The following is a 20,759-nucleotide window of genomic DNA, read 5'->3' on the forward strand; positions in this document are numbered from 1 at the left end:
TAATATATTTCAGCAAGATCATTTGTATTTTTTATTAAGACAAAAATATATTATCACCTATGGTGTGAGTATTTTTTTTATTTTTTATATATTTCATAAGTGTGAGTGGAACATACTAAAATAAAAAAAAAAGGAAGCTATGATATTGCTTATATATTTTTATATGAATTTAATACAACCGAGTCTTGAAAATAACGGAATAATATTTTAATATGTTTGTTGTTGTTTGTAGCTTAATAGTCAACACCCACACATATTTTTAGTTGATATTTTTATAGTTATACATACTGATGCGTGAATGTAATATTTAAAAAAAATTTTATTACTATTTTTTTATAATTGGTTATTGTTATTTTTGTTTGATGAATTTTTTATTATATAGACACATGTCGCGTGAATGAAAAAAACTGATTGTGTGATATATCACTTGAGCCATTGTCAGTCGATTGTTGTTGATTCAAAAAATCGTGACTCGTCTGACTTTATTTATTTTATAATTCTTATCGTTGTACCATTTGCGTGTGTTTCATTGTGTTTATTATTATTATTATTTTTTCATTCTATTTTCAATCAAATTTATAATCACTTGTATTGTTTTTATAATTAAGTATTTTAATACTCTCTCTCTATAAAGTGAAAACAAATTATTAAAAATAGAAAAAAAAAAAAGCTGAAAACTTTGTAATCATTTTTATTTTAGTAGTTTGTGATTTTTTTTTTTTAAATGAAATTTAATTGAATATTTTCAATTTGTTTTATGACATTTGTAATGTTTAAAAAAATATCATCGTATAATTTTTGATGTAATTTAATTTTCTATTTTTTTTTTTTTTTTTTCATTATATCATCATGATGGTCTTGTGCTTTTTTCTAATACTTATCTCATCCTCTGGCTCAGCTATTTACCTCTTTTTTTATTTTCGCGTATGGTATTACCTTTCACGTAACGAACTGCATTTTTTTTTCTTATTTTCAACTGATTTTAAAGAAAAATTTCATGGTAAATTTGGTGAAGAGAGAAAATGGTTATGTGGAAAAAAGGTAATTTCTTATTTCAGATTCAAAAAAAAAAAAAGAAAAGGTGGTTATACACCATGCTGCTGTACTTTCATCCTTAAGCTTAAATTTTTTTTATTTTTATTTATCTTTTTTTTTTTTTTCACTATATTTTTTTATACCCTACTATAATCTACAATTTCTTTCACTCTTTTCTTCGATGTCTATTATGCAACGTTGGATTTGAACGTTCAACCCCTCTTTGGTGCTTTTTTTTTTGTATTTTTTAACACCCACAATCATCCACCTACATCTTAGACCCACTGCTTTGACTTTAAGCTTCTTATCCAAAGTACCATGATTACCAGAGCGTCTACTATGAATTTTTCATCTATTTGTCTTATTTCTTCACGATCACTAGCTTTTTGTGGTTTTACTCAACTTTTTTTTTTTTTTTAATTTTATTATATTTTCCTTTTTATTTATCTTATTATTTGTTCATTTTTATAATTAAATAATTATATTAATAAAAAGGATCTGCAAAATTTAAATATAATATTCTCCTGAGAATTTCAAGTCTTAATTTCAATTATTTTTATATCATTTGGTTCGGAAAAATATATTTTTAAATGCTATATAATTTCATGAAATTATGAGTCTAATATTTAAACAACAATTTGTAAATACAATTATTCTGCAACGTACAAAATTCAATTTTAATTTTTTCTACTTTTTATTTGTTCACATTAAAAATTTGGACCAATAAAGTCTCTAGAATAAAGTCGCAAGCAAATGTATATTTATTATTGTCTTTTTCATAATGGAGATTTAAAAAAAAAAAAAAAAATTATACAATTACTCACATTGTTCATTTTATTATTTCTTGTACTGGATTATATGTGCTATTTTACTCGTTACAACGTAATTGACGATAATTGTATGACCGTTTGCCTGTACAATATGTTGGAATATTCGTTCCTCTTGTACATACACATATAAACCAGCTAAATATCAGTTCTTTTTTTTTTTTTTTTTTACCCACCATATTATAACCAAGTTTTTATTTTTTTTGCCTCTTTTCAAACACCTTTTGTCTCACTGTATTTTATATATAAATATATACATATACACGTAGAAAGCAGCCGGTGAGCCCTGAACAATCTCGACATTTATTACGAGGCGAGACATTTTGTGTTTCTTCACCCTTTTTATTTTTTTATATCGTACAATATATACATTGTTTTTTTATTCAATTCTGATGCAGTGCATATACATAGGTATATTATATACACACTGCAAAGGTGAACGAAAAAAAATCTATAGCATATTGCTCGTTGAATAAAACCAGAGTAAATTGAATTTGCAGCTGTGTTAAATTAAATTGAAATTATTATTATAAATATACCTGTTAAAATTGATAATAAATTTATTAGTAAATTGTTATTCAACAATTTTATTATTAAAAATAATATTGTTTATTATTTTTTATTATTAATAAGCATATGGTTTTTTAAAAAATTTACTTGATGCAGCAGCTATTGTATTTTTTGAAATAATTAATTTGACATGATATTTTTATAATTCTTGGGACTACAGTATAATTTTAATAAATAACAATACATAAAGTCTATTAATTGTCTAACTGTACATGAGTATTCAATATATATTGACTACAAACAGTCAATAAATATAAAATGTAAAAAAACAAAATTTATGATTGCTATCGCTGACCTTTTATATCGGATTTACCGTCTATTTGTTTTTCTTGTAACTCGATAAGATCATTATTATATCAGGTATAAGCATTGCTGTTTTTCCATAATCGATAACCCCATAAACAGTGAATATCCTGAGATACTTGGTTTATGAATGAGGGTTTTTGATACAATGGCTCTTTTACTGTAGATTAACAACATATGATTATACTTTATAAACAGCTACTAAACATACAAATTTAATATTATATTTACAAATGAGAATATTTAAAACAAAATAATTAAATTTTTTTTTTTTATAATTAACATGTATAGCGTGAATTTAAACAATTCATTTATATTTTATGACTAAAATTAGCATTGTCTTTATGTTTTTTTTTTCTTCTCTTTTTTTTTTTTTTTTCTAGTGAATCAATTTGGCCCAGTGCCCTGAAAAATAAAACTACAATGTTTTACTATTGCAATATATATTTTATCCTCTTTTTCTTTATCTTTTTTTCTTCCTCTATAAACTCGCACTTGTCCGTTCCAGTGAGGCCACCACTATTTATTTGCGTGACAGGAAGTACAGACACGCGATTTCTTTATTTTCTATATGACGATTATAATCGTCCCTCAAATATGTATATCTAAAATATTAACCTAAAATTGCAATAACAAAAAATTTATCTTTTTCATTATTTATTTTATAATATTTATTATATTTTATTTATCTTTTTTTTTGTGGTAAATTGTTTAGAGTTCGAAGAATGATAATGAAAATTTAAAAAAAAAAAAAAAGAATAATATTTTGTGGTTTTGTTAAATGAGTATTTTGTTTATGCTGTTGTCACTTTCTATATTTATTTGTGATTAATCAAGCATACAATTGTGATAAAAAAATGAAAACAATATTATATTAGTATTTTCTTTATTTTTACAACTTTGTCGGGGGCCCCTTCACCGCATCGATACTCTTGGCTAAAATTTATTTTTCAATTTATACTTTTATCATAAAATTATTTATAAACTTTCACTTAAATCATTGCCGGATATTGATAATCATACGATTTGTATTATTTTGTGATATTAAAAATGTTTTTTTTTTTTTCTTTATAATTAATTAATATATTTTTTTTTAAATTACTTTAAGCTTTAATGAAAAAAAATTAAATCAATACAAAAAAAAAAAAAAAGTAAATGTAGGAAATAATATTAAAAGACGGAAAAATCGTTGTCAATTAATCATTTAGGCTTGCAATATAATTTCTCACGGTTTCTCGTAATCTGTCCTGGTACCTAGGTCACGTATAACGTCTTGCAGCAAAGCTCGAAAAATATAAAAAATAAAAAGTTTAAGAAAAATGAGCAAGAGTGACAGAGAAGATGGGGAAACGGTTTATTAACGCCCGAGAATTTACCAGTAGGTCTTCGTCGTCGTAGTCGTTGTCGAAAGACTCCAAGTCTTTGAGATCGTGCAGAAGCTTTACAAAAAGAAAAAAAATATAAAAAGGAAGAATGTACCACTTCCGTTTGTAATAACTGTCGGCCGTTGGTGCGCCTCATCGATTCTCTTTTTCCCCTTTAACTTTTAGCAGAACGATAAGCTCAAGAGAGCAAAACGTATACATGCACTTTTTTTGCACGAAAGTCTCTCGATCAATATAGATAATTTTTAATTTTATCTTACTATTACTACCCTTGTCTTCGTATACTCATCACTCATCAGAGAATCTTTATTAATTTTTTTTTTATGTTCAAAACGCTCTTTTACTCATCAACAAGTGATTCATTTAACGACAAAAAATAATAATTGTTAAGAATCTACCAGTACATTTGGTAGAAAAAAAAAAAGTACATCTCAATTGTAAATTCAAACTTGGTTATTTTTTTTCAAACAATCTTTTATTTATTTATTTATTTTTTAAATTATATTTTATTTTTTTATAAAATTATTATTTTATCATTAAAAAAAAATAATCCATTATGAAAATTTTTATTTCAAATTTATAATTCATTTTAGGTATATATTAAAATATATAAATTTCTAAAATTAAAATGATTTTCAACATGAAATTATATACATCTCGTGTCGTGTAAAATTATCAAATGCAGTTACCCTTTTGTAATTAAATGACAAATCCCAAGTTACAAGAGAAAATACACAAGTTTCAAAAAGCAAATGTACAATTTCATACTGTAATATAATATAATAATAATAATAATAATATAATCAGTAATGTTTTGTGTAAATCCATCAGAATTGTGACGTGCTAGAAACGACAAAACTTCCTTTAGTAAACACACGTAACAACCAGTGATCGGATGTTTGTAAAGACTATCCAAAAAGCTGTGTCTATCTCTATACATTTATTGCACAATACATATATACAAATTTGGAAACAGTCTTTTGTTTGATTATTATTATTATTGTTAATTAGATATTTTATTATAAAAAATAAAAAAAAAAAAAATCAATAAATTCAAATCTTAATTGAAAATAATTATTGTATTGTATTTAAATTTCTTGTGCAATTTTTATATTTTAGATAAAATTTGTACAAAGAAACTTGTTAAAATTACATTTTATTTATTTATTTTTGTTTACTTTTTCTTTTTGATATTGCCATTCTATTATATGTGTACTTGATAATATACAAGACGAGTTGAAAGTAATAGCAAAAGACTCTTTTCTTGATGTACTAAATGAGATTGGTCAGCCAAGTTGGACAGGCATCTTGCCTTAACTGAATAACACACTTTGTGACGATTGAAATTGTGACCAATCAATGTAATTAATTGCAATGTATATATATTTACGAAGGATGAACGGTAACTCGGAAGGTAGGGTCAATGTGTTTCCGCATTACGTGTCTTGTTTCGTTTTTTTTTTTCTTCTACTTCAACTGATGAACAAGACACACGAGTTCAAATACAATCTTCACGTGTCTTTACCTGCTTATTATATTGAATTCTATTTATATTATTATTATTTTTTATTATTTCTATATTATTATATACAAAAGTTTTTTATATTTTAAACTTTACAGGCAATGAGTAAAGAAAAAATTGTTTTTTCAAATATTTTTTATTTTTCTTTCAAGAAAAATTATATTCTTGCAAAAAAAAAAAAAATTAAAAATCATATGCAGGGAGTTCATATATGAACAGTTTAAAGTTGTGAGTTATATCAAACGGAAATGACTCAGTGATATACAGCTCACGCCACCGACCTTCTATACTTGGAAATTACATACTTGATTTAAAAAAAAAATTTATTTTTTTAATTTTAATATCATTTTTTTATATTTTTTATTTTTTAATCTACACATTTTCCGTGGTTTATGATTGGCTTATATATAATATTAATTTAATTTTCATTTTGTATGTAATTTTTGTTTTTAAAATTTGTTTTTTGATAAATATAAATTCACCGGAAGTTGCACCACCACAAGATATGGCCAACACAATTTTACAAAAATATATATATTAAAAACAATAATAATAATAATAATAGTAATAATAGTAAGGTGTTTATTTTTTACGGGTCATATGACTTCCGGCGCCAACGATAATTCTGTCTAGTCTCTGTGGTTGATGTTATGTTGACCCTGTTTTTTCTCTCTCTCTTCTTACGTTGCAGTATTTATTTTAAAAGTGCTTTTTACCATTTCAACCTGCTCAATATATATATTATGCAGATATCTAGTAGATATTTTTTGTATTTTGCTTTTTTTTCTTTTGTCTATTTATCTTTTTTTTTTTTTATTGTTATTTGTAATGCTTCATTGGTCTCTCTCTCTTGGCTTCGTATCGTATGGTTGCACAGGGCTATGCACAAACATAAACATAATACGCCCTTTTACCATGCAACTTTGTAGCTCAGTTACGAGCCCATCTTTTCTGTAATGTATGGGTCTTCGAACATTGTTCAGCTTCACTGGATCATTACCGACTTTGGAAAAAAATAAATAACATTTATATATAAAAGTATTTTTTTTTTTTTTTTTCATTGTTCATTTTGCAATTTTCGGCATTTAACCGTTATTTTTAAATACTTTTTAAACTTATAAATTTTATCAGTAATATGATTAAAGTTTTTTAAATTACTCAGTTATAGATTTAACAATTTTTTTTTTTTTTTATCAGGCTGATTTAAGCTATCTAACATTCTTCATAAAATATTTATTCATTTTTTTTTTTTTTTTAATATCGAATTGAAAAGCAGATGTGAATAAAAATAAATCCGTAAATAAATCATTTTTTTTTTTTTTTCGTCTCCTGGCATTTAGGAAATTGCAGATGGTACATTTTTTATTTTTAAATATTTTTTTATATTTTATATATTTTTTTTATATGTATATAATTTCCACGCGAGAATCCACGCGGATATTTAGGTGACATGTTTGTTTATTATTTTTTTAATCTACAACTTTAATCACGTTCATTCAATTTCCATTGTACAATATGTGCATATAATACGCATCCATTCGTATTTAATCAACTCACACACAAAATTTACAGATTAAATTTGCCTTTGTTATTCTTTTTTTTCATTTATTTATTTTTTTGCGTATTTATTTATATTTTTATTTTATTTCTTGATTTATTGTTTTTAATTTAATGCATTAATTTGAAAAAAACAAAAACAAACGAAATTTTTATCCCCATATTCTAACAGTGAAATTACAGTGTACAACTGCTGTTAAAAAAAATAAAATTCGTCGCGGATTCTCAAGGGACAATGCACACATACAAAATTATAGATAGACAAATACACATAGAAAATATAAAAACATGTATAAACATATAATATACAACTTTTGTTTGTGGGTTTTAGTGTTGTACAAATAAATAAATAAATAAGTAAACGTTGTTATATATCGACAGTTGTCATAGGTCTGTTTCTTCCCCTATTTTCAAAATTGTATGCATATATGCATGCATGTCTGGTAAAAATAAATAATTTGACATAGTATATAAATTCATAAAAAGAAAGAAAAAAAAAACTGAGTATGACAGGGAACATTATAAAAAAAAAAAAGATGAAAAAGGGATGGTACTACTCTTCTGCCCCCCTCTTTAAATGTCAATGTTATAAGCTTTTGTTCATTTTCCACTTTAACGTTGGCTATTCCCCTGGCTGGTAGTATATTATTAGAAAAAGAGAAGATCATAGACGAGGTAAAACCTGACGATGATGATGACTGTAGTGGGCATCAGTTTATATACACAAAAATATTTTATCCTCCTATCATCGGCCTGGGGCAACACCCCAAAGTAAAATGAAAATAAAAAAAAAAAAATTTACGCTAAAGGGGCCCTGGTATATACTTCCTAAACAATAGAAAAATTTGAAAGAAACATAACAAGTGTACACTCCCTACTGTGACAGATCCCTAACCTTAATTTTTGTATTTTTTTTTTTTTTTGATTTTTTCTCTATTTTCTTTCATCCCTTGTTCCCGTGGGCTCTGAAGGCAATAGTGAAGGGGCGAAAAGCACTGGGGGGCAAAATTGAGTAAGGGTAATGTTATTTTATTACTTTTTTTTTTTATTTTAGACAAGTATTGAACATAGCACTTCTGCTCTACTTTTATTTTTATTTTAAAAAATTTTATAATCCATTTTTTTTTTATTGTTAAATATATACAATAATATTATTTTATTTAAATAATATTTAGTTTAGTATAAGTGCTTAAAAAATAAAAAAGCTCTAGGTGTTATTGCGCTTTTTGTTTGTTTTTTTTTCCACCGTTTTATTCGAGTAGACGCACGTCCATTCGTAAAACGAAACATCTGCTTTTAGGGATATAAAGACACAGGGAGTTTTGGCTCACCTCAAGAAAATCTAGAGTAGTAAATGTACGTGCGTATATACATTTGTATTATTCTGATTATTTTATTTTATGCTTGCATTCACCCCCTCATTTTATTTTGTATACTTGAAGGAGAAAAAAATGTTCATGTCAAAGCTTACGTCAGCCACCACTCACCCTTACCTTTTTTTTTTATGCTGGTTTTTCCATTTTTCTTCTCATTCGCACCTTTTTATTTTTCTTCTCATTCTCCATATATTGTTTTTTTTTTTTTTTGCCATGTTTTCTTGTATACACAACCGTTGCTGCTATATATATATAGCTATATGGGTTATTGCTGTATGCACGAGACACGATAAGATATTTTATTTTTACGTTCTCGCTTTTCATGGTAGACAAAATAATTTTCTCTGAAACGTAAAAATATTATTATATAAAAAAAATTTGAGGTAAATATAACAACTCAACTGTCAGAATATAAATAATAAAAAATATACTCAAAGATAAAACATTTTAGTTGTATAAAAAAAAAAAAAAAATTATATATTATATCAAAATTTATTGATTCAAGTTGGTTATATATATTGAAGATTTTCCTTAACTTTATATTTAAATTGAAGAATTAAGTATTAAAAGTTTAAATTTATATATCTAACGTGATAAATTAATTTTCTTATTTTTTTATTTTTAGCAATAAAATTATTCAATATTGATTTAAAAAAAAAAAAAGTTTGAAGTCTTTTTAACGATATCACTTGACGATAGATGATGAATAATTTTACATTTTATCGTTCATTGTCTGAATAAAATTCTATTTTTATAAAACTGAGAAAGAATCAGATAATGATTGGAAAATGGGGTTGATGGGTGGGATACTCTTATCGTTCAAGTGGTCTCTCTGTTAATACATATAATAGTTATAATAACTGGCTTTAAAACTCGTCATATATATAATAAAAAAAAATACACAAACGAGAGAAAAAAAATATACAAGAGGCGGGTTATTGTATTCAAGAGGTGGATATATAATAACTACAACTATGTACCAAGAAGTTTTTATACATGTACACCTTGGGCGTATGTAACATTTTAATGCAGTGTACCTACATTCGTGGGCACAATGCGTAAACTTTTATATCACGCACGCGCAACTCATCAAAATTTACAAAGAAAATTTAATACATATATGCACAATTTTATATATATATACATTTAAAAACAAAAATGAATACTGAGTGTTATATATATAATAGGGGCAAAAATGAAAAAGACAGAGATAAAAAATATTAGGGTAAAATGAGACATCCGGTTTTGTAGCTGGTGCAATTAGCCTCGAGTAGCTTGTATTTTCAATTCTAAACAATATCCAAATGGACGATGCAGTGAACATATTCATCTACTTTTTAACTCAAAATTTTACCCTGCGGCTTTTTTTTTTTTTTTTTGCCAATGAAAGAGAAAGAGGAAAAAAAAAAGCAAAAAATCTTGACTCGAGTAGAGTAAAAGTCCGGTCAGATGAATCACTTTTGTTGCTTTTTATTCATCATTATTTTCTATTTGAACATTCAAAGGTATTATTATTATATATTTAAAAATTTATTTTTATTATTTTTTAGTATATATATTTTAATAAACTGACACATATATTTATTGTTACAAGTAGAAATAATGTTAAGGATATAAAAGACATGATGATATGAAATACAATGATGTAGTTGGTTTTGCTAATTGGTTCGAAATTATTCACGTCGGTATACACATAGCCAGACTGAAGGGATCTTTGGGGTTGCTTCTGGTATAATTTTTTAATTTTTTTTTTTATTATTATTTATATATGTAGTGTAATATATACGCGTAGTCAAGGTAAAGACCATGGATGCGACGCAAATGTTAAACGGCTGCACAGTGGTCATAGCCATATATATATAATAATAACATTAACATCAACAACAGCAGTGTTGTATAATAATTTTCCACGTTGAGATATCTTTTCTGTTTTCTTGAGTCTCTTGTTTGAATTGTCTGTGTTGTCCTTATTATGGTATAACCATACTCGGCAAGTGACTCTCGTGATGGAATTCAACGTGCTGAGTTAGAAAAACATTGTGAGTGCTTTCGCGGCAATTCAAGTTAAGGATAAGAAAGATTGTTGAATTGGTAAGGTTGATTGTGAGAGGCTTTAGAGGAGGAAGTATACTAACGTTGAAAAAAAAAATAAAAAAGGGAGACCCCTTTATCTCTGTCACGAACGAATGTGTACACGTATATATATGCGCTTGCACAAAACACGCTGGGTAAATCTCTCGACGTGCTTCACTGCACGCGTTCTACACAAATGCCTATATTTTTTTTTAATTTATCAAAATAAATTCTTTATCAAACGGTATATATATAATTTTGAAAATAATTTTTTTACTATTTTAAATATAATAATTAAATTTGTAGCAAGTATACAGAGAATCTTTCAATCTCTGTCAAAAATTTTATATTAAAAAATTAGTTTTTTCTTTTACTTTTTACTATAAATATACATGAAACAGGCAGATGGGAAATTAGAGGTAAATTAAATTTTCTTGATGTTGAGTTAAAAATTTAAAAAAAAAACATAATAAAATGAAAAAATTTATAGTTGAAAAAAAAATTTAAATAGACAAAAAAATTAATATACAAGCTAGCTAGCTAACTTTGTCATGTAGATATAAAACAAATAGTATGGATGAATGAAAAAAAAAATAAAAAAAAACTTTATTAAATAAGTCTGACTCACGCTTTTGGCTTTACGGTTTATAATTTCCGTATAGCTTTTAAAATCCAACAATTCTTGTTTATAGAAAAAGGTGTTTCATGTAGTTCACATCTGGAAAAATAAAGCAATGTTTTGTATATATACGCGTTTTTCCAGAAGATAAGAGTATGGATGAGCTGTTTCTTGGGTAAGGACCGGGTTGAACTAATAAAAAAAAAAATATATATATAATGAAAACGTGAAGAAAAAAAATAAAAAAAAGGGCCAGGATAACCGGTTGGAGATATAGTCTGGCCGTGCTTTGCAGACGATACGGTTAATCTTCGCGCGAAGCTCTAAATAAGGAGATTAAAGCAGAGCAAGAGAGACTTCTGGATAAAAAATATTTATTATAAAAATAAAATATAAAAAAAATGAAGTGAAAAATTGAAAACGATAAATTTATGAATTGAGGGAAAAGCTTGATAAAGATGGAAATTTTTTTTTTTTTTTTATTTTAAAAGTAAAGAGAGGAAAATTTTCTTGTCTAGCAGTAAACTTATATATATATTTTTTTTATCATGATATATTAGCATATATATTTTCATGTGATGGGGATATTACATGGTCATTATTATTATATCGCAGTACTCATATATATAAGACACGAAATTGTGGTTAGAACTTCAAGTATAATACCTTACAAAGTAACAACAACAACAACAACAATGTCTTTGGAGGTTATGTTACGAGCTCTTAAAGATATTAATGATTTAATTTAACTATTCTTGGCTTTTCATTAACTTTTTTTATTTTTTAAATTATTTATTTTAATACTAAACTAGTAAACCAGCTGTATATATTAATTTTTTTTTTCCTTTTGTTTTATTTCTTTTTATTCAACGTCCTGAGAATTTTCTTCAGCCCCAATGTTGTTTTACTTGATATTTATTTTTTTGCTAATGTTTTTCATTTCCTGATTTTTTATTTTTACATTTACCATTTATATATACACACACTAGTATAATCTTAATTCAACTTTTCTTGCCAATCACATTGGTTACTTTGAATCTCTAGTTTTTCTTTTCCAAATATTTTTTATTTCTTTTCATTTTATATACAGTCTCTTTTTTTGCTACTTTCAAGGAAGATATTCTTCATTTTATTTGTGTATGTATAGTTTTTTTTTTTTTTGTCTTTCTCTTTACCTTTGACCCTCTTTTGGATGGACACTGGACATCGTTGAGCGCTTGACTGACCGACACCCATTTAAATTCCAACCTCGTACTCGAGTGAAAACTTTCGTGCGTGCTTGTATCCCACCGAATATTCACGTCCGTGACTTGGAATACGTATATATTTTTTTTTATTTCTTTTCTTTGTTTTGCTAATTTATATTTATGTATTTATACAATGTGGTCTTGTTTTTTTTTCCTCTTTTATTTATCTCTTAAATGGGTCAGTGGAAGGATTATTTATTTTTCAAATGAAATTAATAATTTTCGTTTGTTGAGGTGACTTTTATTTAGCATTAATTCCATCAATTACTCAATATATTTAAAATAAAATGATGATAATTTAATGAGAAAGAAAAAACAATATAGTTAGTTGGCATTAATCTGCACCACGTGTGTAATCTTGATAGTCTTGGTAGAATTTTCTCTATCTTTTTTCTCATTCAAAGGACCTACAAGGTAAAAGACCTCCCTCCTTGAGTTTGCTTTCTTACTTCTTTTCATCATCATCATCATCATCGTGCCCCGCGAATTGCTAACTTCGCGGTCCAAGTTGAATCACGACTCGTGGCTTATGTGGATACATATAAAACTCAGTGTACAGTGTGCACATTATTATTTAATTTTTTTTTTTTCAACTTTATTATTTTATTTTTCATTGCAAAAAAATTTGTTCCGGGCTACGATTATTATTATATACACACAGCGTGTGTGTGTGTGTGTGTTTACATATATCATACACATGATTGTATTAATGATCCACTTTTCTTACCCATCCCTGTATATTTACTGCATTCTTTCTGGCTCTCAAGAGACTACAATAATAAATAAAAAATATTTTTCATTTTAAAAAAAAACTCAACATCACGTATCTGTTAAACATTAAATGAAAAAAAAAAAAAAAAAATGGAAAAATGTCAGAAGGGAATAAAAAAAATAAGTAAAAATGTTGAGAATCGGGTATGACGCTTTTGTTACAAATACCAGGTGCACGTGGAAGTCTTCGTAACTGATTGCTTCGAGCTCAAAATGAGACAGAGAAACTGAAATGAAATGAAAAAATAAAAAACGAGTAACTACGAGGACAAAGTTATTTCCCATAAGAAAAAATCCAGAGGATCATTTTGACTTGTCTTACTCGACAAAGTTCCTATTTTTTTTTCTCGCTCTCTTTCTATCTCTGTCTCTCCTGGGTTTTAGCAGTGATCTTCATCATTGCAAGTGCGTTCATTGGGGAAACCTCATATAAACCTGTGCGTTTCATTTTACTAAGAGAAATAAAATATTTTGCAGACAAGCTAGGAAAACCAGCTGGTACCATGTCAATAAATCGCCATATAGCTTTAACTTTTTTTTTATTATTTTTTTCAATTTATTTTTTATGATTATGATTATTATTATTACTTGCTTCTTTTGGCATTCTGTTCCCATCTTTACCATCCTTCCGCTTCCTTTTTCGGTGTGTGTTTTGTTCGTGATGATTGTAAAAAAGATGGAAAAAGAGAGAGAGAGAGCAAGACCTCCGCGAATGTACTGTGTATATTTGCTGACTTTGTGTGTATATTTTATGTATATATACGCATCAGACTTTTTTATATTTATAATATACTCTTAGTGTCGTAAAACTATATTCCAAGTTAACGAAAAAACTTTTTTTTATTTTCCAAGACTTGCCAATTTATTGATGACCTCAACAATAAATGATAATAAAACGAAATGAAAAAGAATAAAATAAAACGAAAAAAACAATTTGTAAAAAATATATGCAAAGAAATAAAAAAAATAAAGACTTCGTTAGTGCAATATTTTTGTTGAACTGTCCATCAGGTCTGGTATTCTCGTCTGCAACTCGAAACAAATAAGCGTATCAGAGTTGGTTGATCTAACCAAGAGGACAGTATAAAAGTCCAAAAGGTTTTGTATGGTCAGTTTGTAGAATTTCTACCTACCACGTAGTCAAGAAAATAAGGAGTGTTGTTTATAAGATAAAGGACCCAAGTAAAATCAATCCAAACTCCCTATATTGATCCTTTATATATATATGTAGTTTTTTTTTTTATTTCTATTTTTTCTATTTCTTCAAGTTGCTTGGTAGGAAAAAGACTTCGTTAGTTAAACATGCTCACACGAACTTGCACCACCCAGTATTTTCTCGTTAAGTCTATACGTGCACAATAATAACAACAACAACAACAGCAACAATAAAAAACAATTGATATTATTATCATCATCTTGGTGTACATGAATTTAAAAAAAAAAAAAAAAATATACATATATTTTTGATTGTATTGAATTTGCAAACAGTTATTTTAATAAAGTCAATTTTGAATTTGTTTCAGGTGAACGAGTTGGACAGAAAACGTAACCAGTGTCAAGTTGTGGAGGTGGGGACGGGAAAAATCCCGTCCCGTAGAATAGCAAGATAGCTTAGGTGATCGTGCCGCGGTTACCGGGACCAAGGAGACGGCGAGATAGCTAGCTAAATATGAGGGGTTATAAATTATTGTTTCGGCAGCTGCCGCCGCTCCTTAAATTATTATTTATATATTTAATAATATTACAAACAATTAATAATGCATATGGAACAACATCATCAGATATTGTACATCAATATTATGATAAAGAAGTACAACGTATGAATCATTTAGTTGTTGATAAAAATACTGGTAGAGTTTATGTTGGTGCTGTTAATCGACTATATCAATTTTCACCAGATTTAGGATTAGTTGTTAATGTTAAAACTGGACCACAAGAAGATGCACTTGCATGTTCAAGTTTAGATTGTCCAAGTGAAACTGAAAAAAAATTAGTTGATAGTGTTAATAAAGCACTTGTCATTGATTATACAACAACAAGATTAATATCATGTAATAGTTTATATCAGGGTACTTGTGATGTTAGAAATTTACACAATATAACAAATATTGTACAAACAGTTAGAGAAGCTGTTGTTGCTAATAATGGTACAGCATCAACTGTTGCATTTATTGCACCAGGACCACCAAATCCACCAGTATCACAAGTTATGTATGTTGGTGTAACATATACTGGTAATTCACCATACAGATCAGAAGTACCAGCAGTTAGTTCACGTTCACTTGACAAAGAAAAAATGTTAAATATTGCTGAATCAGCTGTTACAACTGGTACAAGAATATATGTTAATTCATTATCAAGAGAAAGATATCCAATTAATTATGTATATGGTTTTAGTAGTGAAGGTTTTAGTTATTTTTTTACAACACAATTAAAAAATACTGAAGCAACAAATTACATATCTAAACTTGTTAGATTATGTCAAGATGATATGCATTATTATTCATATACAGAAATTCCAGTTGAATGTAAAAATGAAGGTAAAAATTATAATCTTGTACAAGCAGCATATGTTGGTAAAGCTGGTTCTGTTTTGGCTGGTGCACTTGGTATAACAGCACAAGATGATGTACTATATGCTGTATTTGCTGAAAGTGATTTATCAACAAGTCCACGTCCAAGTAATCATTCAGCACTTTGTGTGTATACACTTAAAAGTATACGAAGAAAATTCATGAGAAATATACAAAAATGTTTTAGTGGTGATGGTGATCGTGGTCTTGAATTTATTTCACCAAGTCACAAGTGCGTCCTAACGGTGAGTCAATATTACAATATTTACATATGTACATATAATTTAATAGAAAAATATTATTAGTATTTGTCCTTGGTGTTGTAGACATCAACAACAGATTTATTTAATTTCACAGCTAGTTAAAACATGAATTATATATAGAAGGTAATTTTCAAGTAAATTAGCACAAGAGAATTTTCAATTTATCCTTGTTGTTGTTGTCCATTAAGAGTCTATAATCAATTGGCAACTAGTCGATATATCACCATCAATGTCTTCCGTTTACCGTTATATTCACAGTCTCATATTCATTATACACAAACAATAACTATTTGCTTTTTGCCATGCCATTTTCTCTCAACAGTCATTTGAGTCATATGATTCATCATCAGCTATAATTGTTTATTGGTTATTTTTGTGGCCTTGACTGTAACAAATAGCAATTATCCGGATTGAGATAAATACATTACACCTTGATGACGACCTTGTCAATTAACACACTCATTTTCTTTCTGTTTATTTAATTATAACAATGACGAAAAATTAGATTTTTTTTTATTCTTATGTTGTGAATAAAAAAAAAGAAAAAAATTAATAAACATTATTCATATTGTTATTGCTTTAAATGAGATAGATTTTTATGGTCTTTGAGAAATCACCTGCTTTGCGGAAAAATAATCTTTAGGGTAGATAAGACGTATTGTAGGAAAAAAATAAAAATAAAAAAAGATAATAAAACCATGTGTATTTGTTGAGGGGATAGCTGCCTTATTACACAAATACCTTTTGTGCTTTTCTTCCTGTTTTTATCCTATTTGCTCTATTATTATCATTTTTTTTTTTATTTTTTATTTTCCTCTTTTTTCTTTACACTTTACTCGTGCTGGATTTTTTTTTTTTTTTTTTTTCTGTGAACTGCTTAAGTGATCTGAGTATACCATTTCTATTTTCAAAATGAGAAATTCGAGAAAAGCAATTTATTGACGGTTTTTTTATGGTTTATTTTCTAGTTATTGTTGTTGGTAATTTAAGCCAATGAAATACAAGTTGAGATATATTTTTAATAATATAAAAAAATTCAATGAGTAAATACAATTTTTAATTGTAATGAAAAAGTTTAAAAAGCCAATAATAAATATATGCGATATTGATAAATAAAACCAAATGAAATATAACAAAAATAATAAAAATAAAAATAGTAGAAACAAAAAATAATAAAATATAAATCTGACGACCGATTAGTTCCAATTAGTAATGTGACCATGGCAACGGCTCCGATGACGCTTGAATTTTGTGTCGGTCGTTTGGGTTATCGATGTGGAATTATAGGATGTTTATATCGACTCGCATATTTATTGCACATTACAATTGCATTTTATATTTTTTTATTTCTTTCGGCAATTAATATAAAATAAATACCTGATCCATCTCTCTCTCTATGCATTTATTTTATCTGAAAATATAAATAATTTAAAATTCATTCTTCAATAATATTAATTTCCTTTTTTTTTTTCATTTTTTATAATTATGTTTATAACGCATCCATTAAAATTAGCTTGAATTAATAATAAATATATTAAAATCGTTGGGCCAACTGAAAGCGCCATAACCATCACCAAACACAAAACATACCCTCGGGAAATGAACCTACCAAGCTTAACTGTAAACGAGATATTTTATTATTTATACTCACATTGCGCCACTGAGTTTTCATTTATCACCAAACAAGCGCGAATGATGCCTTCAGCAAAAAATATATACTGGTTAAAAAAAAAAAAATCTATTTACTTTTTTTTTTTTTTTTCATCTAACTTGTGAAAAATCTTTGTTATAGTCGCATCGTCTTTTTCTTTGACACGGTGTGTGAATAACAAGTTCATGTATTCTGTATACTCTATAGAGACAAAATTTTATCTCTCGTGCGATAAGTTGATTAATTTTCATCACGACAAACAGCTTTTACTCGAGATTATTTCATGAAAACACACACACACAATATCGAAAATTAAGTTTGTTTGAAAATTTAGATATTCTATCATCGATAAATTCTCTTTGTTGCATTAATTATAAATAATAATTAAAATTACAATTTTAATGATGATAAAATTATCATTTTTTAAAAATAAATAATATTTTTGTCTTTTGGTGTCTGGTGGTTGTTTGTTTTTATCTGTTCAATTGGCTTGCATGTTTATCTTGTTAATATGAGTCAGAAAAAAAAAACGACATTACTGGCAGGAAGCCAGACTCGATTACACCAAATGGAATCACCATGTATACATTCAATAATTTTGTACAATATTTTCAATTATATATTTTTATATTTTCATGATTATTACAATGATTATTTTTATTTTTTTATGTATATATTTTATTTTGTAATAATTATTAATGTCGATGTCGAGTTTATATATTAAATACGGAACTATAAGTTTATTCCATCAAGGTCGATGCGCGTGCGTTTAACCCCGATCGTCGTTGGCTCGCTTTATCGACGTTTGAGTCTCTCCTGCACCCGAAGCTAACGATCAGAGTCTCAAGAGTACTTGTCGTTTTTTTTTTTATTCCTCTTCTTACATTTATAAAAAAGATGCCAAAGAAGATGAATAAGAAAATAAATGCAAATAAAGAAAATTAAATTGGACTGAAATTATATCATCAAAAGTATATTTAAAAAGTAAAAAATAATAATAAAGATTTTATGAAGTTTGATATGATAAAAAAAAAAAAAAAAAAAAAAACAGTCTAGGAAGCTCATAGAACAGGCTTGTTTGGACCATGAAAATTGGTTGTTTCGGTTGAGCGGATATATCCAGAGGCACTTGACACCATCTGCTTCAGCTTTGACATTTTCATTTTTTTTTTTTTTTTCTACTAGCAATTGTTTGCACACTTTGCCATTTAATTATTACTATATTTATTATTATTTTTTTGCTAAAAAATAAGTGTTATTTATTCTAGTTCTCATTGACAATAATTATAAATTGAAAAATGAAAAAAAAAATTGGTTTAATCGTTGAATTTTAGCGTCACGTGATTGAGGGAAATGTGATTTGTACAAATTGGATGGTTTTGTGATAGTGGTACGAGAGCGACCGTTTGCACGCCCATAAGATACTTCCCCTTCTTTTTTTTCAACATCAGTAAAACCATGCAATTAAAAAAGTTTCAAATAGATAAAAGAAAAATTAAAAAAAAACCAACTATGCAGCCACACACTTGACAAACTGCTAAGTTCAGATTTTCAAATTAGACTTTTCTTTAAAATAAGAAAATTTAATATATATCTTTATATCATTATTTTAATGATAAGATGATAAAACTTTTTAAATAAAATTGTGGTACATAAAGGGAGTGGTTATTTAAAATAATTTTTTTTAAATTTATTTATTCTTGTATATGGAGTTTGTTAAGCAAGAATAATATGCTCATGGTACCAGCTGGAAATGACATAGACTTGTGGATGGTCTAAACGAGTTTTGTTTTGTATGTTGAATATATTATAATAAAGTAGACTCTAAAAAAAAAAAAATTTATATATTTAATAATAATAATAAACAAGACAAAATAGTACAAATATATTTTTGCAAATGATAATGAAATTTATGGAAATACTTTATTAAAAATTCAAAATAAAAATCAATATATTCTTTGAATTTAAAGTTTGATAAATTTTTATAGATATAAATATAGTTGTACTAGGGTCTCATGTTATTTCCAGTCTGCCAGTAACAATTGTGATCATTGCAACTGACTAGATATTGAAATTTTCTTTTTTTTTTTTTTCATTAAACATACTGCAACTAGGATAGGGTGTGTGTGTTGTTGCCATTGATCATGATTGTTGTTGTTATATACTATTTTTTGTGAGAGTTTGTGAGCTAGTTTTTTATAAAAATCTAAACGCCCCCGTATACGTCTTACTTTCATATTGCCCTTTGGAAATAATCGTAACAACATGTCTTTCAATTTTCATAAATATATTGTTTAATTTTTTTTTATCTTTATTATTTTTTTATGTACGCATTTGTGGGACACAGTGTGGGTGGGCTTTTGCCAATTCAAGACTTTCCATTGTCCTCGAAATATTATTTTTTTTTTTTTTACCTTTATGCCTTCAAATCTTTCAATGCTGTTTCATATTTCTACCAGACTATTCTATCTCATTTATTTATCTTGTACATTTAGTATTTTACTCTATTATCGTTGTTATTATATATTGTTATTTTTTTTTTTGTTTTCTTTTTCATATTTACACATTATCTCTTTTATGTTTATGAAGAATTGAGTCTTGAAAAGTAAATATGATTTTTTACGCATTGACGGGTTGCCATGACGATAACCCTGGGGGTTGGTATATATGCTTTGCTTTGCAACATCAAGTTAGACTGGCTAAAAAATAATATTTTCTCCATCATTGACAAAGGTAAAAAAATAAATAAATAAAAAATAATATATCCATACATTTGTGTATTGTGATGAGTGCATTACTAATGCTTCCTTTTCATAAATCAATTTACCAAAATTTATTATTATTATTTACAAAATTTCTCTCCGTAAAAATATTACTCTTAATTTTGTTTGGCATTAAATAATAATTACACAAATACATTTACTAAATTTACCCTTCTATGTATCATAAAAAGCTTAAAGTTTGAAATTAAAATTTTCTCTTACATA

At 26.8% G+C, this 20,759-nt stretch overlaps 1 protein-coding gene across 1 annotated transcript in view; it reads left to right on the forward strand.

The window, feature by feature from the left end:
* LOC122858036 (plexin-A4) overlaps positions 1-20,759 on the forward strand; it is a 110,565-nt gene that overhangs the window by 20,700 nt on the left and 69,106 nt on the right. The window contains exon 2 of the mRNA XM_044160662.1: positions 14,809-16,103. Within this exon, the coding sequence (XP_044016597.1) occupies positions 14,955-16,103 (1,149 nt within the window). The 5' untranslated portion in view covers positions 14,809-14,954. The remainder of the gene's footprint in view (positions 1-14,808; positions 16,104-20,759) is intronic.

Source organism: Aphidius gifuensis, linkage group LG5, assembly GCF_014905175.1.
Source record: "Aphidius gifuensis isolate YNYX2018 linkage group LG5, ASM1490517v1, whole genome shotgun sequence".
Lineage (NCBI taxonomy): Eukaryota > Metazoa > Arthropoda > Insecta > Hymenoptera > Braconidae > Aphidius > Aphidius gifuensis.